At 39.4% G+C, this 26,001-nt stretch overlaps 2 protein-coding genes across 11 annotated transcripts; one reads left to right on the top strand and one right to left on the bottom strand.

The window, feature by feature from the left end:
- The first annotated feature begins 7,456 nt into the window (after window positions 1-7,456).
- Window positions 7,457-21,601, top strand: LOC307024115 (uncharacterized protein). Of its 6 annotated transcripts, XR_013803844.1 has the most exons (12): window positions 17,301-17,780; window positions 17,856-17,975; window positions 18,064-18,111; window positions 18,199-18,282; window positions 18,371-18,436; window positions 19,950-20,010; window positions 20,118-20,168; window positions 20,251-20,295; window positions 20,374-20,435; window positions 20,625-20,670; window positions 20,830-20,967; window positions 21,145-21,601. XR_013803844.1 is itself a non-coding variant. In XM_079657953.1 (11 exons), exons 3-11 carry the CDS (start codon window positions 18,104-18,106, stop codon window positions 20,863-20,865), a joined length of 459 nt encoding a protein of 152 aa, XP_079514079.1. In that variant the 5' UTR covers window positions 17,301-17,780; window positions 17,856-17,975; window positions 18,064-18,103; the 3' UTR covers window positions 20,866-21,601. The 6 variants fall into 6 exon arrangements, 5 of the variants coding, with proteins under 5 accessions (XP_079514077.1, XP_079514079.1, XP_079514076.1 ...); XM_079657953.1 differs by having other exon boundaries at window positions 20,830-21,601; XM_079657951.1 differs by lacking the exons at window positions 17,301-17,780; window positions 20,625-20,670; window positions 20,830-20,967 and adding an exon at window positions 7,457-7,529.
- Window positions 9,945-16,404, bottom strand: LOC307024746 (uncharacterized protein). 5 transcript variants are annotated; one of them, XR_013803984.1, is made up of 8 exons: window positions 16,254-16,404; window positions 15,286-15,715; window positions 13,889-14,054; window positions 12,316-12,579; window positions 11,176-11,238; window positions 10,578-10,645; window positions 10,406-10,449; window positions 9,945-10,021 (listed from the first exon to the last, which is right to left on the bottom strand). XR_013803984.1 is itself a non-coding variant. In XM_079659123.1 (4 exons), the coding sequence occupies exons 2-4, from the start codon at window positions 15,496-15,498 to the stop codon at window positions 12,416-12,418; spliced, it is 543 nt and encodes a 180-aa protein (XP_079515249.1). In that variant the 5' UTR covers window positions 15,499-15,715; window positions 16,254-16,404; the 3' UTR covers window positions 9,945-12,415. The 5 variants fall into 5 exon arrangements, 1 of the variants encoding a protein (XP_079515249.1); XR_013803985.1 differs by lacking the exon at window positions 10,406-10,449; XR_013803983.1 differs by having other exon boundaries at window positions 9,945-10,645.
- Window positions 21,602-26,001: the final 4,400 nt, after the last annotated feature.

Genomic DNA, 26,001 nt, shown 5'->3' with positions numbered 1-26,001 from the left:
CAGATAAGTATCCTTGTGTGTATTTATTTGTTTGATTAATAATCAATCCGTCAGGACCGAGGGTCGGAGCAGCTCATTTGCTTTAGAGAATTTTACACCCGGAAGTAAGTATTTTCTCCGATTCGCTTGACAAACCCATCCATGGACAAACCCCGTGATAGTCCTCAAGCTCTGATTGGATGTTTGAGTGTGCGCCGAGGGTTACGCCGAGCGTCGAACAGCACTTTGAAATGGGATGGAACCACGGCAGACTGTCCAAAACTGGATTTGAACGGGTCCACCCCCTCCCCCACCCCCACCCCGTCCCCAGAACTACAAATGTAGTAACTGTGTAGTAACTACACACTATTGTGTGTTTGGCAACATGTTCTATAGAGAGGCGAAGTCACGCCCATCTACTTCCGGTCCATGGGACCCCGGAAGCGAAAAATTATACATTGAATTCAATGGAGAGAGAAAACGTATCTTTTGATCCCGTTTGAATTGTGCCACGAACTACACATATGATGTTTGTCAATCTTAAACAATCATTTCCATGTCAAAAAAGTCACATTTTGTCGTAAAACTGTTGAAATATAAGACTATGAAAAATACGCGACTACAAAGACTACAAATCCCAAATCCCATTCTGGATCGCGCATGTGATGTCACAGGCGATAATGCTCCAAGTGGTTGCGAATCGTAATTAAAGCGAAGAAGAAGATTTCATAACTGATTTATTCCCTCCAATAAATATAAGAGATTGCTCCAATAAATTCACTTTTATAAGATGCCTGTGTGCTTTGTACCATGTTGTAATCACAAAAGTGATCATACCACTTGCTCGTTCTATCGCTTCCCGTCTTATGAAAGGACCAGGAGTCGCTGGATCAGACATATCAGGTAATATCATAGGTAATATACATGTTGTGGATGGAACATAGTCAAGTTAGCTACCTAGCTAGTAGTGAGCACGTTAGTTAGCATTACATTACTTAGCCTTGTCATTTTTAGTAGCCTTACCATGAAGTTATTATTTTATTACATGAAGTACACCAAAATGTTAAACAGTAAGATTAGTCATCATGGTAAGTATTTCGTGAAACATTTGAAGAGTAGCCTACTGCGCCCTCCACCGGGTGCTAAGGAAGCAGTTCAGGGAGAGTCGAAGGAAGGCAGGCAGGCAGGGAGCTTTGCATGACATTCTTCTGGACATGTGTCATTGTGATGACAGTGAGGGTGAGTCAATCTGTTTGTTGGAAAGACAGTAGTTGAGTGATTACTGAGAGAAAATTATTAAAATAGATAATTATTCAGTGTTGTTACTTTAAAGTGTTGTTACTGACCTTTTTCTCTTTTATTTTCTTTACCTCACCTGTAACTGCTGAGACCCTGAGGAACATGCACACTGGACTGACCTGCTCTGGCAACCTGATTTCTACTGTACGTAATAGTATTTGGTTATGGTATATTATTTATATACATCAAAGGCACAATGCACCCCCCAGAGAGACACATGTATTGAGTGTGATATTTTGCATAGGTCATGTGAAATCATCTTTACATACTAGAAAACTGTAGGAGCGGCAACTTGTTTTGAAATTGAATTTTTAATATCCGATAATAAAGTTGATCTGTTTTCTTTATTCTTGTCTCTTCCCAGCTCCATCCATCACCATTCTCTGTTCCTGCAGGTCCTGCTTGCTAATCAATGCTCATATGTTTTTACACAATTACAAATAAAGTCAATGTACTGTATGACATGAAGCTGTGCTTCATTCTGAGTCAATAATAAATTCATTCTGCCTTCAACTGCAAAATGATTGTGGACTGCACCGACATCCATGTAGCTGCCCCCCAGTAAGATGAACCAAGCAAAGCTGACACTCAACATAGAGCTGTGCTCTTAAGTTGACATGAAGAATTTGTGAAATATTGGTAATTATTTGGAAAAAATGACTGACGATGCAGAAAACTTTTTTTATTTAGGAACAGTGGTCAGGTGAAGCATTTATCACTACATATGTGTCACACTTAAAAGGCCAAACACACTGGCCAAACACACCTCGTTTACAACTCCCCAGTTGACAGCCATGACTCCGTCTAAATTGTACCCCCCAAGCACCCTCTTCATGAGGGACGCGCATGGAGTGGATGAAAGTCCCGACCTCAGCACAGCACCAAAATTGCTGCCTGTCAACCTGCCCTGCCTGTGTAACTGCCACTGAGGATTTGTCTGCTGTCCTACGGTGGCTGTCTGGATGGCAGCTTAATGGTCTCTGCTCAGTCGCATTGAGGCAAGAATTGCCTCAAGCCCCCGACCCCCAGGCTCCTTCACCAGCTCCGGCACGTTGAAAATGGCCTGATGTTGAGGCTGCAGCTCCGGCTCAGGTGACAAAAGCCATGCCATGCCACGCTGCGCCCCTCAGTGCAGACCTGAACCAGTCTACTTCCTCAGTGGCGATGTCTCTGGCCAGTGGGTTGTATGTCTCCTCTTGCTGTTGGTAGAGTTGAGACACCGGCTGGACTACTTTTGAAGTGCCAGGCTTCCTCCACTGGCACTCAACTTCTGTGGAGCTGATCTGCCACATGGCAAATATTGCCAATGCTGCAGCGTGGCTGCATTTGTACATCCTCCGTGCACAACCACAGACAGCGCTCTGCATCGCGCCATCCTCTCCCATGTAGATCTGTACAAATAAAGTAAGTACCATGTTTGTTAACATGCTATAATAGATTGAATGAGCAATACAAGGATGGTCCAGATCTGGGGGTGGGAGGGTTTATTTTTCCATAGTTTTGTCCTCTTGTCTGATTGTTGTTATTGTTTTTTTTTTCTGAATTTTTTGTAATTTGTGTTGTATTGGTTGTGATTGTACATTGAATTTTTTTTAATGTGTATTACATTTTTGAAAAACATTTGATCAACAAAAAAAGAATTTTTGATCAGGATCTAGACTCAGTGTGTAGTTTATGAATTAATCAATGCTCTCTACATTAGGAAAACACATACCAGTGTACCAGAGGGAGTCACACACAGCCAGTGTTGGGTGTAACGCGTTACAAAAGTAACGGAGTTACAGTAATATATTACTTTTTGCTGTAACGAAGTAATGTAACGCATTACTAATGAAATGTGGGTAATATATTACCCGTTACAATGCTCAGTAACGCAGTTACAACACATTTTAACCCGAAATTAAATGGTGTTTTGTTTTTTAAGAATGTACTAACATAGCGTACATTCCGACACCGGACAAATTGTGCGGGTAGATCAGTAAACCTGGTGTTTACCCTTCAGGCTTCGCGTCGAGATCTTCGGGGAAGTTGAACGTTATGCAACCATTCAAAAAAGAGAACGTAGCGAAAAATACAAACAACAAATTGTGTCAGGTGCGCGTGACCTGCTCCGCTGCGCGTGCATCATTTCCAAAGGGCTTCCACAGCAGTGACACACATCTGATCTGTGGATAATCATTTATACGAAAATGGTTAAAGCAACCATCACTAAACGCCAGCAACACTGCATCTACTGCAGACAGTAGCAACAGGTCAGATGCGGACATCACGTTACCCTCCGTTGTGGACACTAGCTTACTCCCGCCTGACTCGCCAGCCCCGGAGCATCAGTCTTCGTCGCCCGAAACTACGCCGCCCCTCTGTGGCCCGCAGGTCCCAGGTATATCTAAACAACTACCCGCCTGTACAGTGGGGTAAGGCGGTCATTTTGCAGCTTGTGGTATAAAAATAGACAATGGCTAGAATATTCATGTGAAAATAGTACCATATTCTGACATGCCTGTAGAAATGTTGGGTCAAAAATAATGCATACAATAGCAAAGATGCCTTCACCACGAATGGCTACAAAAATATCTCATATCCCAAGCTTATTATCAACGAGCTGATGTTGCAGCTGAAATGTTCGCCAGGTCACAAAGTCAACCTCACATGATGATGTGATACCAGTTTTCAAGCACAGTAAATATTCTCTTCCCAGCGTATATGATGGGACCAAGGTGATGATGTAGTAGGCTACATGGTTTTAATAATACTTTTGCCTTTTCAATGTTTGCCATTTCAAACCATGAGCATGGTTTAAATAATATTTGCCTTGATTTACAATATGTTAACCTTCATTATAGTCCTTGACAGCGGTCTGTAGGCTACTGCTGTATTAACAACGTGTCACATGTTAAGTATTTACAATCAGAATCGAGTATTCAACTAAGCCGTGTAATACAAGTTGTTAGTAGCCTTAAGGGCCTACACAGTTGATATGCTATACCACATTGCCCTTCACTGGATGCATAATGAGCTGCACTAAACTACATTTTAGCATTTAAAATACCTAGCTATTCTTTTGCGGTTATTTTGGTGAAAGTAACTAAAAAGTAACTAAAGTAGTGTAACTCATTACATTTCAGAGACAGTAATATTGTAATGTAACTTATTACTTTCAAAAGAGAGTAATAAGTAATATGTAATATATTACATTTTGGAAGTAACTTGCCCAACACTGCACACAGCTGTGCCTAGATAACCAAACAAATTGACAAGATAACCAAAATCCTTGAATCTACACACAGCAAATAAACTCAAATGACACAACGAGATGTAAAAAGGAGATCACACATATAGTCGATATAAAACTGGCCGCTTCAATCTGAAGAGCAACTAAAACAAAACACGGGAGTGTACCTTGTTCTTGTGAACACTAATGTTATCCACAGCATACACACCCGTATACAGTACACCCGTTCTAGGTTCTGATTGGCTCTCTAGGTTGGCATTCTAGCTTCTGACTGGCTGTCCAGGTTGTCAATCACAGCCGTGGTTCATATTATGCTTGTCGACTCGTAACATCGCTAAACTTTTTTTCTTGACGGTTTTCTCAGTCAACTAATGCTATTGATAACAGTAACATAAATTAACACAGCTCTGCTCACTGCAGTCATTATATGCCGGGTCTGTGGTTCATCATCTTCTTCATTCTCCTCCTTATTGACTGACATTAACCTGTTAACATTGCACTCATATTACTCACCGAAACCTTGTAAAGCCGGTCCCGCATGCTGGCTCTTACAGAACCGACTAACTCCCCTTTTGTGTATGTACAGCTCTCAACGTGCCCAGACTTGTAGTGATTTTCACCTCGTTTTATACTTTTATTCTCATTCTAAAAGAATGAGGTGAAATGTGCCAACGTGACGGCCATCTTTGTGTTGGTGACGCGTATTGTGCGGGACCAGAGACATGTAGTTCACTGAGCGGCTTAACACAAAAAAATGTGTTACTTCACAGTTTTACGACACATTTTAATTTTTTTGACTTGCAAAATGTTCTTTTAAATTGACAAACATCATATGTGTCATTCGTGGCACAATTCAAACGGGATCAAAAGATACGTTTTCTCTCTCCATTGAATTCAATGTATAATTTTCCGCTTCCGGGGTCCCATGGAGGCTCCCGGAAGGGGAGGGACTTCGCCTCTCTATGGCACGTCTCTGCTGGGAATTGTAGTTTTAAAAGACGTTTTCATATTTCCCATTATAAGAAGTTGCCAGTATTAAACTGTGTACATCCCTGGAGGTTTAGGGGATAGGAAACACTCACATTTAAAACATATAATTAATAAATGGGGGAAAATTGCTTGTGCCCATAATGGGCAGCATTAATAAATAATACAATAATAAATATAATATATATAATATAATATAAATAATATATATATATATAATATAAATAATAAAGCTCTTCTGACCAAGGGCGCCGGAAGCGGGGGGGCCAGGGGGCCATTGGCCCCCCCACTTTTCAGCCCTGCCCCACATTTTCGCAGCAGCAGATGCCACGTACAAATCCCTTTTCAATAATTCCCCTCTATTTTAAAGTCGCATCTAAAACGCGATCTGATCTAGCTGTGTATATTTTGTTATTTTTGATTGTTATATTCAATCTCACTAGCTACAGGCATGTTTGAAGCTTGTAAAGGGAAGATGACAGCTCTCACTCACCACTCTGCTGTTCCTCAGCGCCGCTCCCCCTCCCTCCCGCTGAAATTATGAATGTAAGGTACAGTAATCATAGATAACACGGCAGGGTCCGTTACAGTTTGTTTTTATCTGATTTCAAATTGGCCTAAGCAAATTCTTGGCTTTCAGAATATTAAACTTGTTTCGGCAAATTCAGATGATAAATAGGCCGACAAATTTGAAGCTTGTAACGGCATAATTACAAGCTGAGAACGGACTAATTTAACGTCACTGCAGGCATAACAACAGCCGGTGTTTCTCGTGAGTGTTTTCCCCAGGAAACAAACACAATACACACAAACGCAAAAATACAGAAACACACACGTATCGCGGCGCGGAACACTGTAAAAATCCTGTTTCAATAATTCCCCTCTACTCTAAAGTCACATCTAAAACGCGATCTGATCTAGCTGTGTATATTTTGTTATTTGTTATTGTTATATTCAATCTGAGTAGCTACACGCATTTTTTAAGCTTGTAAAGGGAAGACCACAGCTCGCCTCTCACTGCTCTGCCCTTCCACAGCGCTGCTCCCCCTCCCTCCCGCTGAAATTATGAATGTAAGGCACATAGTAATCATAGATAACACGGCAGGGTCCGTTACAGTTTGTTTTCATCTGATTTCAAATAAACAAAGTCTTGGCTTTCAGAATATTAAAATTGTTTCGGCAAATTCAGATGATAAATACAGGTTTGAAGCTTGTAACGGCATAACAAGCGGAGAACGGAGTAACTTAACGTCACAACAGGCATAACAACAGCCGGTGTTTCCCGTGAGTGCAGTAATCTAAACGAAAATATCTTCCCTCCGTAGTATTTTGATCATTTGCTCCGCTAATAATCAATCAGATTGATGGATTCCAGAGAAGAGAAAACTTTAAAGGCCTTTTTCTCAAAATGATGACTCTGTAACAGTCATTAGATAATGTGACATATTTTGCTTAATATTTGGAGTAGCCTACAAAAACAATCCTGATATCATTAAAAAGCTCGGAATCAAAATGTGTCTTCGGGTCAATGCGACTGATTTCGATGGAGCAGGTCATTTTGCATTAGGTCAAATAAAGCAGGCAGACATAACACATAACAGGAAGAATATGTACATTTTAACCCAATCAAATAGGACATTGTCACACCATTCAAATGTATCCATGTAAATTAGGCCTACAACCAATAAAAAAGCTTAGATTTTTTTATTTGTTACGTTGTTTACTTTATTTGTTACGTTGTTCTGTGTGTCAGCCGTTAACCTAGATAGAAAGAATATATAGCCTACACTTGCAAACATGTCAGAAGAACCAGCGCAGAAGAAAACTAAATACAGTCAATCTAAACTTACATTTAACAACTGGAAGGTCACATCCCTGACATCCACATCTCCGGAGCCTTGACCTTCTTCAAACAGCGAAGCCTGATGAACCCAAAAGCAGTAGCTCTGCGGCCGCAGAAACTGTCAAAACCGCCGCCGCCCCCACCGCCGCCGTTGTTGAACCGAAATAGGCTGGTTCCGACTGCATGGAGGTTTGTTGTCGGGACATTGAGGCGGGTAAAGCTGTACAGCTAACTATCGGAAAAAAGGAGACCGCTAGTAGATTATTTGGGCAAAGAGAAGGTACAACGCAGAATGGTACAAAATCAGAGAGTGGTTAATTATTTGCAAAACCACTAAAGTGATAAATTGCGATGTTAACAACCTCATGATAACCTCATTTTTTTTTAACTTAGGATCATACCTGTAGTCTAGAAAAAGGTAAATGTGTGCATTTTATTATAAAGTTGTGTATATTTACAGACTGTTGCAAAAACTAAGAAGCTTATAAACATCAGGTTTAAAACTAAAAGAGCTTTACAAAAAACACAATTAAAGATGTTTGGAGTTTTATTTAAGCTATTCATTTACATTTTTTGCCAAAGAGATGCTGATTTGAAACCGTTGTTAGGCCTACATATTACGGTATTTCCTGTTTCTGCCGGAGAGAGGGGAGTTTGTCCCAAAGCTTGCCGCTGTATTTACTCCCTCCATCTGACAGGAGGGAGCCTGTCACTCCGTCACGGAGGGGGAGTGTGTAGGGGTAGGGTGTAAGGCGTGGTTTGGGATTGGGCCATACAGTACACACAAACTTTTGTTGGCCCCCCCACTTCTAAAATGAATCTGGCGCGCCTGCTTCTGACCTTAGCTGTCGTGTGGGTATATATACCCACATGCCAGCTAAGGTCAGAAGAGCTTTATTTAACAGCTCGTCTTATGTCTGTGACCCCTCCTGTAGTACATTGATAAGCCTGAAACATGCACTTGTCAAGGTTCAGAGGCAAATTGTGCAAATATGGGAGTAGCCATCGACCATCTTAAGATAAGATATACTTTATTGATCCCAAGTTGGAAACATTTGCGTTACATCAGCATGTGTAACAGTTGTAAATATGCAGTGGTGTTTATTTGTAAATCATTTAGTATAATCACACAAATTCTGTGTATTATATTTAATAATTCTGTGTTCTTTATTTATTGAATGTTCAATACCTGACAAGGTCGGAGATGAACAACTTGGGTCGCAGGTTCCTCAACAGTGCATTACAAGACATCTATCAATATGTGTGTATTATCTGTCTGTCCAGCTGCAGGTGGAGAGGATGGGTGGGGTTACCCATGATGGAACCAGAATAAGGTTTTTTTGGCTTACACGCCTTTCATCGTAGTGGAAAGTGTTGTCATATGCAATATGTTTGGATAGTTTCACCATTGAAATGCGTTTGATAACACTAGGTGCTCTAGTGCCAAAGTTGTGGCCCTAAAAAAATATCAACTATTCATTTGTATGGCATCCAGAGCTTCCACATTTTAGGGAATATGTTTTTTGATTTAAAATATCATCAATGTCATAAGCATTAAAACCCTCCTATTGTATTCGTTTCCCCCCCTTACTTTGGTGTTCGCGGTCAAATTTGACCGGTCCTGTTTTAACTGCTATTACATTAACACAAAAACCATGAATCATCACCAAATTTCATCAACATTGTATGTTGAGTTGGCACCTCAGCTCAAAACATACAAAAACACAGAAGAATAGAAAGTTAACCCATTGAAATAATATGAGAGCAGTGCTACAAACTACAATTCCCATTAGATACGCGCCCAACAATCGTTACGAAGTACAAAGAGCTGACATATTTGTAGTTCTTCCGGCGTGTGTGTGTGGACTCGTTCGACTTGTCTTGCGTTGACGGCCGTATAGGCTCCATTCCCTTTCAGAAATCCGTCAATCGGGCGCGATCCGAAACCAAACCCTGTGTTTAAAAAAATATAAAATACAAATTTGCACTTTTGCCTCCTTAGCAACGGCAGTATCGTTTGGGTGGCGATCTGAGTTCGGGTACCGTATCTGTGACGTGACAAAGGGTCGCCGTGACAACGTGGTGACGAGATGTGGATAACTTTCCAGATAAAGACCATCCTGATACTCGAGTTGTGGTTTTCAATAAGTGAAAAAGAAAATTCAAAGTAATCACTACCATTTTAATATCTCAAGCATTTGTCCCCAAAAGCTTTCAAATGTAGTAGCAAAACCAGTGATCCAGATCAGGATCATTTTAATTAGGCCTATAATTAAATGATATAATAATAATACATTTTATTTTTAGAGCGCTTTTGTGAAACCCAACCAAGCCTACCTCCAAAGCGTTATACTTCAGAAGTTAAACAAATTAGATAAGGCAGTGGATGGCAAAGTACCAGATTTCACACATGAATATGCTTAAAATAGGTTATGGTGTTCCTATCACTGACAATGAAATCATGTAGTATTTCAACTGTAATTTCCTAAAAAGTCAAATGCATTTTGGTGGAAGTTTTCATCTTATTTCTAATAGAAACATATTAAATATGACTCAAATGGAGCATATAAACAAGAGAACAAACGTGCAAAATCAAAACTGGTGTTCAAATAACAGATTTTATTTTTATGCATTATCCCGGAGAATTCTTCGGCTGCCAGGAATGAGCCCACTCCTTGCCACTGAAAACAGAATGGAATAATGTTAGTTACAGTTACTGGTTTCGTCTTTCCGAAAAGCATAAACCATGTGTGAAGCAAACATCTTATAACTCAATTTATATAAGTAAATGTTTCATTTACCATTTAGAAAAAGTGAACATAGAAATGAAAAAAAATGTTCTAACAAACAATAAAAACAAACAAAAACACATACATTAAACACAATGAAGTTAAACAATCATTTGTTCCTAGACTACTTCAGCTGCTTCAGAATAACAGCAGTGAAATATATAAGAGGACTCGTGGTAGATTTGGATGTTTTGCATTTGTTAAATATCATGTGTTTGTTCTCCAACATGGGACTACATCAGATGACATGAAGCCAAGTAACTGGAAGATATATACCATACTGGACAGGGCTCCCACTCCACCAACAATTCTGCTTTTCCCTATCAACAGAAGAAAAATCTCTAATTTCGGAAAGACCAAACGCATATTAGCTATTTAGCAATCAATTGTGTTGGAAGTTTGTAAATCATAAAGCACACCCTATGCATTACTTTTATTCCCGTCTAACCTTTCTCATTCTTTCTTTTATTACACTCCTGATGGGGAAAGTTTCTAGGCGAGTGTGGTAGGAGCAATCTGTGAACATCAAAGCAGGTTCCACATACAGTATTAGTCATATTAGAAATAAAATAAATACAACAATGAACACTTAAGTAGCAACCAGACTTGCACGATGAAAAGTGACCACACTGTTATCACTGGTCAAAAGTTACTGTATACATCATTGAAATGGAACCAAGCTGCTCTCAGTCCTAACATGGGATGCTTGTTTGAATGGCCATACCACTGCTGAGCCTGAGATGACCAAAAAAAATACTGCACTGCTGCTTCCTTTACTGCCTTAGCATTCTCATCACCACCTTATCAACTATGACTGTATGTATTTTAGTCTAATTAGACAATTAAAGCCCTTTTGATTTTTGGATAATGTATCAGTTATAGTTATTAGTCACAATATAGCATTGTTAACTCACTGAAGAAGCATCAATCACTGCGTTTACATGCACTTTGCTAAAGTACATGTCGATAGATTTATTAGAATACCAATCAATTCGACTCATGCAAATGTTTATAATCAGTCAAAATACTTAATACTGTTAATATACCTGACTTTTTCTTTTTGCGTCTAGGACCAAGTACTGTGTCCCTCACGGACCCTTTCCTGACAGCTGTGGGTTGAAGAAGAAATATTACTATATACATACAGTACACCAAGTTAAGCTTAAACTCAAGTTTCAAAATACATCCCACAAATGCAGCATCACATGATGCAATAGGTGTTGGGTACAGATATCCTTTTGTTATTGCGATTTAATTGAGGTTGATCTATGAAGTCTAGGTGTTTTGTTGTCTTGCCGATATAATTGACTCCATACTTTATGTGTAAGGAATAGTTTGATAAATATTAACATGTTGTGCTGTAACGTTAAATGAATTTAACTTTGATTCAGAAACCTAAGTTTATTATGTAAATGTAGTATGTTCATTATGGGACAGTGTCGTATCTAAATGCAGTTCTTGAGTATAAAGTTTAAATATGCTGCATGACGTTGTTGCATGAGTTGCTTCGAAGTTTACCCCTATGGTCAGGGATTGCTTTAGGTAGACCACAATATTAATGATATCAACCTCTCGTACAATATATGGACATGGGCCAAATCATTTTGATGTAATCGACCTACTGCCCAACGCTGCAATGTAAGACCCTTTCTGTGTGTAAACCAAATCACATACGAGTTTTATTTTGTCATTTATCAAATGTAAAGTAAGCCTGCTGTTGCTTTGCTTTTTTGTGTGAAAAAGGTATAACCATATAGTAACCACATGTCTGTTCAGGAATGAAAGACTGTATTTTTCTAAACGTTTAATATTTATTTATATCCGAGTACCTAAGGATATACACATACCCAAGTATCCCATTTTCCTTTCATATTTATGAAGTTGTAGTTGAAATTGTTATTTAGATTAAGCTATTGTTGTTATTATTATTTACCTATTGGAACAATCATTATTCCCAAAAATGCAAGAAGTGCAATTAGATGTTTTGAGATATTGTAGAAGCATGACTTGTCAACAAGTTACCTACAATAATGTTTTAGGAAAATATCGGAAAACATTCTTGACTTTTATAAATATAAAAGCTGCAAATCTCAGAGAACAAATGTCACTGTGTGTGCTGTGTGTTCTGCATGTGTGACCATTAAAGAGGGTTTCATCCCTCCGATTCTATCTATCTATTTTATTACCTGGCCCCCCCCGTGGTGGTAGCCTGTCTCACATCATCCCGCTGGGGCTGCTCCTCCTGCCCCACCTCTATGATGGTGCACTGCTTCACGGGGGGGGTCTTCAGCACCTCCACCTGCACGGTGCTTGTCTCTGGCTCCCTGTGGTCCCTGCCTCCTGCCAGTTGTTTTCTGGTTCAGATGGGTCACAGGGTGTGAGGTTCAGCGTGACTGTCTCTTCCTCAGGATCTTCCGCAACCCCCTGGCCAGTGGAGTCCTGTGTCCAACCTGTGCAAGTTAAACAAATGTTGGTCTTGACTTGCTTAAGACAAAGAGGTTAACTCATATATCTAGAAATAAGAAATACAGTGTGCTTAAGGTATGTTTCCAGACAGGGTCAAAGATATACTCGTCATGTCATAGGACTGTGTGCAGTCAAAGTTAATAGCAGAGAAATAGTGGTATTTATCCAGTCAACCATTTATGGTTTTGATTTTGCGATATTATTCTTCCGATTTGTGTCTACATTCCATGTGATGTGACATGTCAATTTGTCGGTAGACAACATATAGACGTGTGCATGTATGTTCCCTTACATTATTTACATCCACACATTTTGTTCAGAATTTATGAGACTGATGCAAACGTGTTTTGCATAAGTGCAATCAAATAAGTAGCAAGTCGCTTTGGATAAAAACATAAATGTAATGTAAAGGGACCTCTGGATGCACTGGATAACTGCTTTTGTTTACAACCCGAGAAACATGATCTTAATACAGAACTGCCAAACTGAATATGTGGTCAACTGGGATCGTCTTCATGTATTGTGATTTTACCATTAACCTCAAAATATTTCTCCCTTTTGGGCTTTGATAAAGGAAACCGTTTAGGAACGGTTTGCTAAAAGGAAATTGCTTAAGGGATGGCTCAAGCCTAAACATACATTTCAGTCATCAAACCTAACTACCTTGACATTAACAACTTTACAACTTTCAAATTTGTATACAATGAATGCGCAAGTGGTAGCACAATACCCCAAAATGGTTTTTCAAATTCACGTAAACTTGCCTAACTATTTCCTGATAAATAACAGTTAAATGTCCACAAGTCCCCTCTGCAGAGTAAGCCATGTCTCATTAGGCTACATACTCAGTGTTTAAAAATGTATTTATTGTATGTAGTTTGCTAAAATAATAAACAGTCAAACGTTGTCCATAACCCTAAATATTTGGCAATTACTTTCAACTTTTGTAATACTTTGCAACTAAAAATAGTGACAGTTAACAGGTAGAAAGGATGTGTGTTAGTTGTCTCACCAAAATATAGTTTGCCAAACCCAAATAAATGGCTCGAATGACTGCTTTCTGCCTGTATCAAATGATAAATACTGGATCAAGTTGTTGTCCCACAAGATTCGAATGGATTGAAAACAGTCGCTGTAAGTTGTTGTTAACTTAACTGACTTTATTAAATGAGTTGATCCAAACTCATTCAATATAACTGTGTTGGTTATAAGGAAATGTTAAGCTCTCCATTGATACAAACATTTTGTGTACACAATACTGTGAACTGTGAAGATATAGTGCAAGCATCTCACCTTCACAAAGGTACTCATAAAAAGTGCCTATCTTGTCAAGGTAATCCTGGGCATAGGCGGTCAGTGTGCAGCGAGAGGTTAGGATTTCACATTTGACGTCCTTCTTCCTGGTCTCCTTGCCAAGAAGCAGCACTGGTTTAAAGCCAATGGCATGGAGTTTCTCAAGCTGTAATGACAAAATAATATATTTACTGTTTAAAGAAATGGAAAGGAAACATCCAACAACAACCATATAACTACAACTATAACATTACTGATGACAGCATCTAGTTGTATGCCATTCATAAACCTAGATGCTGAGTTAAGCTTTTGCAGAATCATGTATTTACCAGGAAGGGTTACACAGTAGAAGCAGGAAATATTTTATAGACAAACACAAAATACAAATAAATCAGTATCCTGAGTCCCAGTTCAAACCCTGATAATCTTAAAGTTAAAGTACAATAAGATACAAATGTGTGACCCCTCAACAATTAACAGTTAACACTTACAATGACTATTGCATAATTAAAAATGTAACACAATCCAAGCATAGCTTGACACTGTTGAAATTGAAATTGCGTGCTACGATGTAAAACGTTCCCGTATGTTGTGGCTGCAGTCGTAAGAGTAATATAGAGTAGTAACTTACAATTATGTAGTCTTATTAAAGGTGGGGTAGGTAAGTTTGAAAAACTGGCTCGAGATACACTTTTTGTTATATTCCATGGAATGCTCTTAACATCCCGATAGCAATGAATATCTTAAGTGCTTTGAAAAGAAAATCCATAAAAAAATGTCAACTGTGGAAGCCGTAATACTGTAAAAAGCACGACCAATCATCTGAGCCGGCCCGGTTAAAGTAACTGGATGGCCTACCTGCCTGTCAGCCTTCAATCTGTGCACAAACTTATCTCGTGCCCTCATTGGTCATGTGCGCGTTGGTGTGTGTTGGAGGAGGGGCTCTATAAGGAAGTGGCAGATTTTCTCCGGTTGTGTATTTTCAAATTCTAGCGATCTCGAGCCGGTTTGTCAAACTTACATACCCTACCTTTAAGGTCTAAAAGTGTGTACATAAGCAAGAATGGACCACAACATGGAAGTGAAGGAAGTGCTCTGTTTATTTAAATGTGTAGTGTCCCTTGGCTGTGAAAGTTAAGATAAGAGTAGTTTTAAAATTGAAAGAAAAGAGAATATTAAATAATACCTTTGCAATAATATCTATATTTGAAGTTGATATCACAGTGTATATTGGTTAATAAGATACAAACATCATTAAGAAATAAATGTATATAAAAACAACATTCAACTTGATCCTGGCCCAATATATTGGCAAACAGTCAGGGTCCGTCTGTGTCAGTTCTTTGGTGTCAGATTGGTGTGTCCGGGCCTTAACGTACAGTAAAAAGTGTACATACCAAGACAATGGCTTCATCCTTGATGGAAGCAATGTTGTGGTTCTTCTTCCGCCCTGACAACCAACCCCCTCGCTTCTTATCAAACCTCTTGAGCTTCTTCTCAAGGCGCTGCTTTTTTGGCTGCTCCTTAAGGCAATGTCCACAGATCTTCTGTGCACAAAATAAAATGTTCTGACAGAAGGGACATGTCTTTTTTGTAGACCCACCTGGCATGATTAACACGGGATTACAAACAAACAGACAGACTGACAAACACAGGAAAGTAGAGAAGTACACAGCATAGATAGAAGCATGAATAAAGAAATAGATGCTAGATAGGGAGATAGGGAGATAGGGAGATAGGGAGATAGGTTGAGTTTGGCTCTTAAAAGTGCCGTTGGTTTTATGATGGTGTAGATCCGTGTATGGGTTTGTGGTGTGGGTACAGGAGCTGCAGGAGAGAACAGAAAAAGTGAATTATGTAGTGAAACTAGCTTTTTTAAATGCACATTGTGACGGTTTAACTACTTTAGACAGACCGAGTTCATTTACGTGTTTCCTGTTTCATACGCGTAACAAGCACATGGACGTGGACTATGCCCCTCCCCCCCAAACATATATTAAAATGTCGGCCAGCGTTAGTACTCTCATGTGTAAAATAAAAACGATTAAGATAACGTATAACTCACACTTTAACACCGACGTATGTAGCCGTAATTGCTGTAAGACAAATATTTTTCACACACCACTTATGAGCTGATATAAATGTAGCTAAACTAGTTTAAGCTTATGTTGAACGTGAGCTAGCTAGCTAGCCGCCCGCAAGAATAATTTCACATTAATGTTGCTTTGCTGATTATGGCGAAAGCATTTCTCAGACTTAGAACAGTTCAGTATGTATGATGAACCATGCGAGTAAAGGCTTAAAAAAAAGCCCCAATTATTAAATCTAAGCAAAACATGTATCAGACTTTAGTGACCCAACTTACTTTGTCAGAGGATGGATCGCAATGCCGGTGGCAGCGTCTTTGGCCAATAGGTGGTGCTCTGAATGATGTAATTTCCTGTACCGATTATACAATAAAATATTAATACATTTCCTATATTTTGACACGATAACTCTTTAATAACCTAAGTAGCCTACGGACAAAAAAAAGAAGTATATATTGCCTTATAAAATGCAGAAAGGTTTAAACATCTAACATGATAATAATAAATAAAAAATAATGATATCTTAAATCAAAATAAATAAAATGGAAAATTAACCGACAACAATTTAACATAAATAAAACAAGGATTAAAACAAGGATAAGTTTGACTCAATGTTGTGTAAAGTACCCGTTATGGTTAAAAAATATATTTTTTTATTTTTTGAAAATAATACAGCTTCCATCTTCCCTAGACACGAAGAGGAGACACGAACAATTCTTCCACTTGAAATGCGTTTAAACAGTGTCAGAGAGATGTTTAATCGGTTCATTTTAATTGGTTAATAATTGGTGTTTAATACTGGCAACTTCTAATTGTTGGGGGGGGGGCGGCGTTCGATCCAGTTTCGATTCCGTAACCTTGGCGCACTGCCACTCCAACATCCAATCCCGACTTGAAGTTTAATCACGGGGACTGTAGTCCTAAACGATAGCTGGGGATTATGGGTAGTGTAGTGTCTTCGGCCATCCTAAACTCGATGATGCTCGAAATGTCCCTTATAGGCCTACGTCTGTTTCCGGTTATTTTTATTTTGAAATTCAGTTCCTGAAGGACGGCAAAAAAGCCAGAGATTATAGAATTAAACAAATAAATAAAAACAAGGATAATTGTGTGTTATTGTTGACTAAATAACAGTGTGTTATTTTGAAAAGAATAACAAATTAGAAGGAAAAATGAGCCCCATTTATTTTCCTCACAGACAGCAACAAAAGTCCGAAATGATACGATTTTAAATAAAAGCAATAATCGTGGCTTGATATTGAGTAAGAACATGTTTTTATGAACCACACAGCTTCCGGTCTTCCTATAACACGTAATGCCGTGAGACTAACAACAGAAATACATTGCTTTTAAAATCGTGCTGTGCAACACGAAAAAAAAGGGGAAAGACTACCAATAGAAATACATTGCTTTTAAAATTGTGCTGTGCAACACGAAAAAAAGGGGGAAATCGTGTTGGTGAACACGAATCAATAGATTAAAAATCGTGTTGGTGAACACGAAATGCCGTGAGACTGGGTTGGAACCATAGACTGTATATATAAAGGTTGGAACAGCACATCGCACGAGAAGGTCCTCTCCGCGGATGCGGAATGGGGCGGGGTCGGATAAAAGGCGGGGTTGGATGTCCGACCCCGCCTTGTGAGTCCATATTACACATCAGTAGATGGCGGTAATGCGCCCGGAGCTGGGCGGCCCGGAGGCATCAAAGCAAAGAGACGACGACCCCACAACTGACTCTTCATACAGTAAACGCCCACCAGTCCTGTTGGGGACAGAAGCTGACTTAAACACAGGAAAATATGGTGAATAGACTGTTTGAATCTAGAACACACCATGGAGATTTTAAAAATAATTTTCTAAATGTGTCTATCTGTCAGCTTTCACAGGTATTGGACAGCAGAGGAAGCCCAGAATAACGCCTTGTCTGTGCAAACAACCAGATCCTTACACGCACTGACTTTTGGACTTTTGGACGACCACAGGATGTTGAAGGGATGGTAAGTATGGAAATAATGCATAGACAAAGTGTTGTTATTTTATCAGTACAAATGTAGGCAATGTTGCCATTTTCCTCTTCTTTTACAGATCCTAAACAGCTGCCTCAAGGTCATAGAGAAGCTGGCCAATGACCAGGTAGTGAAGTTGCCTACCTTTTCCAATATAAATGTATCCCCTTCTGTTTATAATCTTTTCTGGACTGAAATAACAACTGTCTTACAGGGCATCAAAGTGTTCTCGGCAAACAGCTATGTCGTTCACACTTGGTTTATACCTATGTTGCAGAATCCTGAACAGCATCTCCCGGTACTTATGCGTATTATCATTATTATATTTTCTGGAATCATATGAGAATCACTGAATGTAAACTATTCATTTTACCATCTCTCACAAGGATAAAGCAGACGATTTCCGGTGGATTCTGGTTCCTGTGTGGCGCCCAGGGCATTGGACAATATGTGTCAGTGATATGAATTTACTTATCTGTATTTCAAGCTAAACACAAAATATTACTAATTTCATCAATAAAGTATAATAATAATAATAATAATGGCTTTAATTTATAAAGCACTTCATATTTGCATTCAAATCCCGAAGTGCTAACATCGTAAAAAGAATAAAAAGCAATAAATAAAAATAAATAAGTAAAAAGAATAAAATAAGATAAAAGGGTGATAATAAATAAATAAAAGGTCTAGGGAAAGGCTCTATTGAAGAGGTGGGTTTTGAGGCCTTTTTTAAAAACCTCCACGGTCTGTGATGCTCTCATGTGGTCGGGGAGAGCGTTCCACAGACTGGGGGCAGCCGAGCAGAAGGCCCGGTCTCCCATGGTACGGAGCTTAGTCCTCGGGGGTTTGAGGAGGTTTGAGTTGCTGGAGCGGGTGGTCCGCACGGAGGTAAGGGGGGTGAGGAGTTCCTTGAGGTATGGAGGGGCTGTTCCATAGATACACTGGTGTGTGAGGACGGAGACCTTGAATTCGATCCTCAATTCCACGGGGAGCCAGTGTAGTGATTTCAGGATGGGGGTGATATGATCATATTTGCGCACCCTCATCAGGATCCTAGCAGCGCTGTTCTGGATGTACTGGAGCCTCTGGATGCTTTTCTTAGGGATCCCGATGAGGAGTGCATTGCAGTAGTCCAGCCTTGAGGAGACAAAGGCGTGGACTAGCTTTTCCGCGTCAAACAGAGTGAGTGAGGGGCGGAGTTTGGCGATGTTCCTGAGGTGATAGAAGGAGTTTTTGCACAGCTGTTTAATGTGGGCCTCAAAGGTCAGATGGGCGTCCATTTTCACACCCAAGTTGGTGACTGTTGAGGAGAGGGTAATGTCCTGGCCGGAGAAGGTGATGGTCGTGATGGTGGATGACCGAACCTGGTATAACATCTTCTTATACTGTTACTGTAATTTCAAAATTAAGATAAGTATTTCAGCTCAAATTTTGTAATTGTGTGTTCTATTTGCTGTGGTAACTATTTTGTAGATAATGAAGCCACAAGAAAGGGAGATCTTTTTTTTTAGATTCCCTAAATGGCATTGGCTTACGGGATGAAAGCCAAATGGAAACATTGAGGTTTTTAAGCACAGAAATTATTTTCAGTTTTAAGGTTCTGTTCTTATATTTGTATTATTTTTGTCTATGGCTCTGTGTTCAGTTTTACATTTAAAAGATAACCTCAAGCATAAATTGACATGTTATTGAACAAAAGATTGGACTGAAACTGAGCATAAGACATTTAAAATGGGAATGTTCTGTTACCACCCATTTATAAGCTTTCTTTTCTGTTTGTTTCCTTAAAATCAAGCTCTTGGCCAACCTGTTCGTCATTATTCCACTGTTGGTGGTTTTGCAGTTCTGCAGTGTTCAAAAGTTGGTGGTTCCACCAGTTTGACAATATTCAACCAGTTATATGTTCCAGTTTTAAATTTTTCTTGAATGTCCTTGTCTAAACAGCTGTGTGTTATCCCCCATTAGACAAGTTGCTCTGCTTGTGTCACCTGGACCCTGGAGAGAATTCTGTGCAAACGACATTCAAGTTAGTAATTATGATGCAGACTCATTGAGTTTGATTCCTGGATTCCTACACTGTGTGTGTGTTTATGTGTATATAATGTATATAATCTCACCTTCTTCATGAAATAGGGCATACCAAGACAATGGGCCTCCAACAACTGTGGGGTGTTTGTGCTCATGGTATGGCTCATCTGATGAATTTATCAATCTTTTCTCTACAGTTTTGCAATTAGTGTGTAATATTTTTTTTACTCTTGAACAGTATGCCCTCTACTTTGTGATGGAGTCAGCTTTTGATTTCAGTGAGGTAGGCCACAGAGATACACTTTTGGTCAGTCCTTGTGGTGTTCCCTTTTCATTTTAATATGCATCTGTTTTTGCACAGTTGGACATGGAGCATTTAAGGAGATGGTGGTGCATGCTACTCATTGACAACTTCCCCGTGACGTAAGTATTCTTACCGTGACACATTTTGTGCATGTGTTATCTTGAATCTTTTATTGTATTGTTTTTATGTCTTATGAGGGCAAAAAAAAAAAAAAAAAAAAATTAAACAATAAACCAGTTATGTTTGTTAACAATTCCCATATCACTTGTTGTCACTAATGATGATGATGATGATGACCCACCCAAAAGAAGTAAAGTCGTAAAGGAAATGGCATTCTGCAGCGACTTTGGATGGGTATGTAGACTGTAATTTACTACTTAAAATCTCCATGGGTGTGCTCCACAGCCATACAGTTTGTTGCTTCCACCTCTTATTCAAGGGGGCAATGTGTCATGATGCAAGTACAACTGCTTTACCATGCAGTAGTAATTCCTTTTATCTGGTGTCTTACAGAAAAAGGACCCACTGGCAAAGGCGGCTACAGAATAAATTCTTGTCAGCTCTGAAGAGGAGGATGGATATACGTGATATGCTATCTGTTATACCTTACTACAATTCACAGCACTTCCTTCTGTTCTTCTGCAGCGACTGGTAGAAAATGGCTGAAAATATTTTGTACCACTGATTTAGATAGTGTTGCATGTGCAAGTTTGTGTGCGTCATAATTACACATTCAAAGCATCTTGTTGCAAATCAGCAGCAGCACTATAAGAATAGTAAATGTACAGTGTAGTAGCAATGCATAAACTATGTCTCTTCTTCCTGTAGGAGAAGCACCCCTTTAGAAGTAGTGCTATGGCGGCATCTCAGTGGTGCTCTGCAAAGAAAATGGGAGATAAAGTCATCCTGCCACAAATTATTTCCATGGCCCCACTGGACAGAGAAGCAGCTCTCCATAACCTTGGTGAAGCCAGCAACCTACGGGACGAAGACAGCTGGGAAGACAGGATGGACCCATTTATGTTCAGGTTCAAATTAGAGTCGGACTATTTAATGTTTTTTGAGCAGTGCATTGATAAAGAAAACCTTAAGGTTCATGCCTGTTTTGAAGAGCGCGGTTGAATGTTTGCATCAGCAAAGCCTTTTACTGATAAAGAAAACCTTAAGGTTCATGCATGTTTTGAAGAGGGCGGTTGAATGTTTGCATCAGCAAAGCCTTTCACTGTTGTATAGATTTTTTTTAATATATATACTTGGTTTGGTTTTTATATTTTCTGTATTTGCTTTTTCGGTTCTGTTATCTCAATGATTGTTCTGTTATATGATAAATGTTGTAAATAATAAATGCTTTTTCTATCATTCTATGAAATGCAGTGCAATGTATCATTTGAAATATATGGACTAGATATGAGTATGCACAGAACTGACAAAATGAATAGTCAATTAAAACAAATATTAAATAATGAACTTAAATACACTAATATAGAAAATATGACCTTTTATACCACATTTCACATGTGGTATAAAAAGGTATATTTAAATACATTCATGCATTTAATTAGTATGAAGTTTTTATATTTAGTTTTTAAATTATATTTAGTCGAGTGCAGATTTGTATTTGTACTTCTTGTAGTTGTCCAGCAGATGATGCTGTTTGTCTCATTAGGATATCCATACACCCCGCCCATCGGACGTCCAGCCCCGCCCACATCTGACCACGCCCCATTCCGCGTTCTGCAGTCAGGGCCTATATAGCATTGCACCGGCCTTCACTTTGTATGGGAGCCGCGCTCCCCCGCAAAGCTAGGAAGCAACATTATGGTTCCCCACTATATCTGAAGAAACGTTAGAGAAAACAAATTACGTATGATGGTGCCAGAGTAGGGAGGGACTTCCACAGGCCGGCCGAATGCTGATTGGAGGATCGTGTTGCCAAGAGACTCTATCTGAGTCTGCGCACCAACCAAAGAGAACCAAGTCTAAACCATGGTATCTCTTCAGCTAGTCTTGACCAATCATAAATGTACGGGCAACGCCCTGTGTAATAAAATGTATTGTCACACAAGGTTCGAGGCTCTTGACGGATTTGGTGGTTACAGATTACAGCTTTGCTGCCTATGATTCCCAAAGACGTGATGAGTCCTTGGCCAAGTAAAATATATATTTTGCTCTCTTTACAATAAATAGTTAAACTTAGAAGTTGTCTGTCTTTTCTGGAATTCTGAACCCAACACGCTATACAAAACAAAACATGACTACACGTAAGTATGATAGAGAATTTGCGAAACTTTACCTGAAGCCAGCTATTCTCCAACATACCTACGCTGGTAGCAGGGAAATATTCAGTGATACAGCAGCGGAGGGGATGGTGCAAACACAAAAAAGCATAAAAATAAGTACACAGACTCAATTCACATTAGTGCACACAGAAAATATTGATACTGCAAATCTTAGCATATACATTTATAATGCACAAGATATTTGGTTGTAAAGTCTGACAGCAGCAGGGAGTCAAATCCTTCAGTAAAATGCTAATGAATGCTGGTTTCCATCCACTGCTGTGCTGTTATCAATTATTAGCAGTTTGTTTAAGGACAAAAGCAGGAGGTGGCAACAATTATTTAGCTGGAATAAAATATTGTATCATTGGAGAAGAAAAGGGTCCGACAAAATGATGTCATTAGAAGACTTTGACAGTTGAAAACAATATAGAAAGTCGATGGAAATGGGATATTTCTACTTGTTTAATGGACTAATGTAAGGAATGGCATGAAAAGACGCGTATAAAACTGTCTTCCCTGCCTTTGTAGTCTACAGATAAACACACCTGCTGGCATGCATGGGCCTAAACACACATGCTCATTCACTTACTCATAATGTGTAACCTCAGAGAGAGCAGGTGATGAGCAGGTGATTTGTCCGTCTGCTCTTATGGTTGTTTAACGATGACATTGCACAAACAATACTACACAGAACTCTTATTCTCTTGACTCCCTCATTGCACTTCAGAACACATGCAGTATTTACAACCTTTTATCCCTTTATTTTCTTTGGCGTATATTTGTCTATATCACAGAGGACAAGAGTAGTGTGAGAGAAAGCACAAAGAAGAGGCCTAAAGGGAGTCTATGATGGATGATCCATAGGGGGAAATCGTGTGAAAGACAGTAGTGACCTCCCTGCACATAGTATACATAATACATGTCACCCCTGCACTCCACATGCACATACAGCCTTTACTCTTTCGTGTCATAAACATATACCAGAGGAGCGCAGTGACCCGTTCCCTGGAACAAGCGTTTGTGCTCTCTCAAGCTGTCCAAACATGTGTGCCTTTGAAGGCCTGTCTCAGTGTTTCCTTGCCTTTGCGTAGTACCTGGCTTCTTTTAAAATCAACGCTCTCACCACTGATTTATACTTCAGAGAGGCTGAGACTGAGTGGGAGAGGAGCAATATGTATCTGTGATTCTGTTGTGTTCCTGTGTGCAGCAGACGCTTGTGCACCGCGATGTTTCAGCGCAGGATTTCGTTTTTTGCCAATTAAACAGACACTAATATCTGTCACTATACTTGAACTGAGGGGCTCGGAGGTGCCAGGTTGCCATCTTTGCAACTTGCGGAGCAAACTAGGTTACTCCGTCTACATCAAAAAAGTTGATCGCAGCACTTCAGAGCTGAAGCCTCCACAAAACACCCCGATATCTGTCGCTGGAGCTCAACAAATGTAGCAGAAGTGCTGCTTCTCTTTTTCTCGTGAGTGTTATAGTTGCTTTTTTCTCTTTGCTTCAGTGTTTAGTGTTTGCTGACTGACTGGGGGAGATAATGAGGAGGGTGTTCTTTCTTTTTGTGCCCACGTTCATGTCCTCCTTTTGCACTGCCTCATTCACTCTTCATATACAGTATGTTTGTGTAGCATGTGTGTGTGGGTGTGTGGGAAACAGTCATTTTGATGCACCCTATCGCAACATTTTGGAAGAAGAAGCTGCTTTTCATGTACTTTTAACGACCCCATTGAGGTTATTGTTTTCAAGTTTATCCATAAAATTTAAATAGATAAATAAAATTATATTTGCTCGGTTTTTAAAGTTCAAATACTCGGCGGCAGAACAAGCTGTAAACAGTGACACATACCCATCACTTTTTAAAGCTGATACCGCCAACATGCTAGCAAACTGTTGCTTATTAACAGAGAATTAGTTTTCATTTGAAATTACTATCTTTTAGCTCTCTCTCAGCTAAATGCTACACTTTGTCCACCAGCTGACCTTGGGTTGGTTGTGTTCAGTGGGTTTATAAGAACTATTTAACTGAAAACAGTTTGTTAATCACAATTAATGAAAGCTTTGAGAGTGAGGTCCATAAAACCACAAGTGTTTTTGTAGTTGTTAAAGGTGACATGTCATGCTTTTCCGGTTATTACCCGTCCCCTTGTGTGTTATGAAAGTTTTTCTGCATGTTAACGGTCTGCAGAGTCAAAATCCTTAAAGTACACCCAGTAGCGAGTAAAACTCTAACACAGAAAATACCTCCCCAAAACGCCTCGTTGGTGAAACGTCATCATCCATTTGATTCTTCCGGGTACGTGCTTACGAAAGCACGTACCCGGAACTAAATGGGCCAATCCGTGGAGCCGTTACATTACGTCCGCGGAGCCGTTACGTTAAGCCCCCGCTGATTGGTCCAAATTGACCAATCCACACACACACTCAGTGCAGACAGCTCTGCTGATTTCTGCTCCCTGGCTGCAGGCTGATAACAGACAGTTGGGATCGCGGCAAAATTCTCTCTGCAGACCCATTCTCACAGCGTTTATCAACCTATAAACCTTATTCTTACCGTTTAGTGGAGAAAGTAAATACGGCTGAATACACATACTTTACAGAGTTGCTGTGTGCGAAACCAATGTGAGTTTGGAAAATTGCACAGTATTTTTCTATTTTAGTATACCTCAACAATGGAATTATAATCAGTGGAAATGGCCATGACACCTCTCCTTTAATATTAAATATCTAGACAGAAACAATTCCTAATCCCAGTCTGGTCCTAAAGAGTGGTTCAGGAATGAGTACTAAAAGTTGGGTTTTTGAATTGGTTTTGGTCAAATATCTGAAACAAAGTCCTTGGTTAACACAAACCTAAGAGGTTATCGTAAGACATACTATACATCAGTTAATGTTGTCAACTTCTGTCACTCAAATGTGTCTAAATGAGACTAAACGTCATCGAATCGAACATTAGCCGCCTTAAGTTTAGCAGTGCTGTGGTTTGTTTATGTCCTAATGCTTTTTACATCTGGTGATTGCCTTACAACTTCAAAAACATAAAAATGCCCTTCATTTGTGTAGAATTTCCTGGAGAACAAAATGTGTAAGTATCATAAACGTGTGTTTGCCACAGATCTTTTTTGTGTGCAATTATCCAAAACCACACAGAAAAATCTGGTCTTCTTTTTGTTGAGGGAACCAGGGAGATGCTGCCTTCATGGTCGGCCTACAATAATTGGTCATCCCTGCACCTCTGTATACTGGCTATTTAACCCTTGTATGGTGTTCATATTTGTGTTACTCAGCCAGTGTTGTCTTATGATAACGTGACTTTAAACATTTCTGCGAGCAAGCATTTTTTCATGACCTGTGGGATTTTGATTGGAACAAGATCTCTCTCATTAGTGATGTTGAACTGGCA

Source organism: Notothenia rossii, assembly GCF_949606895.1.
Source record: "Notothenia rossii genome assembly, chromosome: 11".
NCBI classification, from domain to species: Eukaryota; Metazoa; Chordata; class Actinopteri; order Perciformes; family Nototheniidae; genus Notothenia; species Notothenia rossii.
This window is presented reverse-complemented; position numbering and strand designations above follow the sequence as displayed.

Excerpts from the sequence above, each read along its gene's own strand:
- LOC307024746 (XM_079659123.1), bottom strand. The coding sequence starts at position 15,498 with ATGCCAGGTGGGTCTACAAAAAAGACATGTCCCTTCTGTCAGAACATT. Across the intron at positions 14,055-15,285 it reads AGGATGAAGCCATTGTCTTG|CTTGAGAAACTCCATGCCAT; the intron begins GTATGTACACTT and ends TTGTCATTACAG. Across the intron at positions 12,580-13,888 it reads TTATGAGTACCTTTGTGAAG|GTTGGACACAGGACTCCACT; the intron begins GTGAGATGCTTG and ends TAACTTGCACAG.
- LOC307024115 (XM_079657951.1), top strand. Across the intron at positions 18,437-19,949 it reads CAGGGCATTGGACAATATGT|ACAAGTTGCTCTGCTTGTGT; the intron begins GTCAGTGATATG and ends ATCCCCCATTAG. Across the intron at positions 20,436-21,144 it reads ATTGACAACTTCCCCGTGAC|GAGAAGCACCCCTTTAGAAG; the intron begins GTAAGTATTCTT and ends TTCTTCCTGTAG.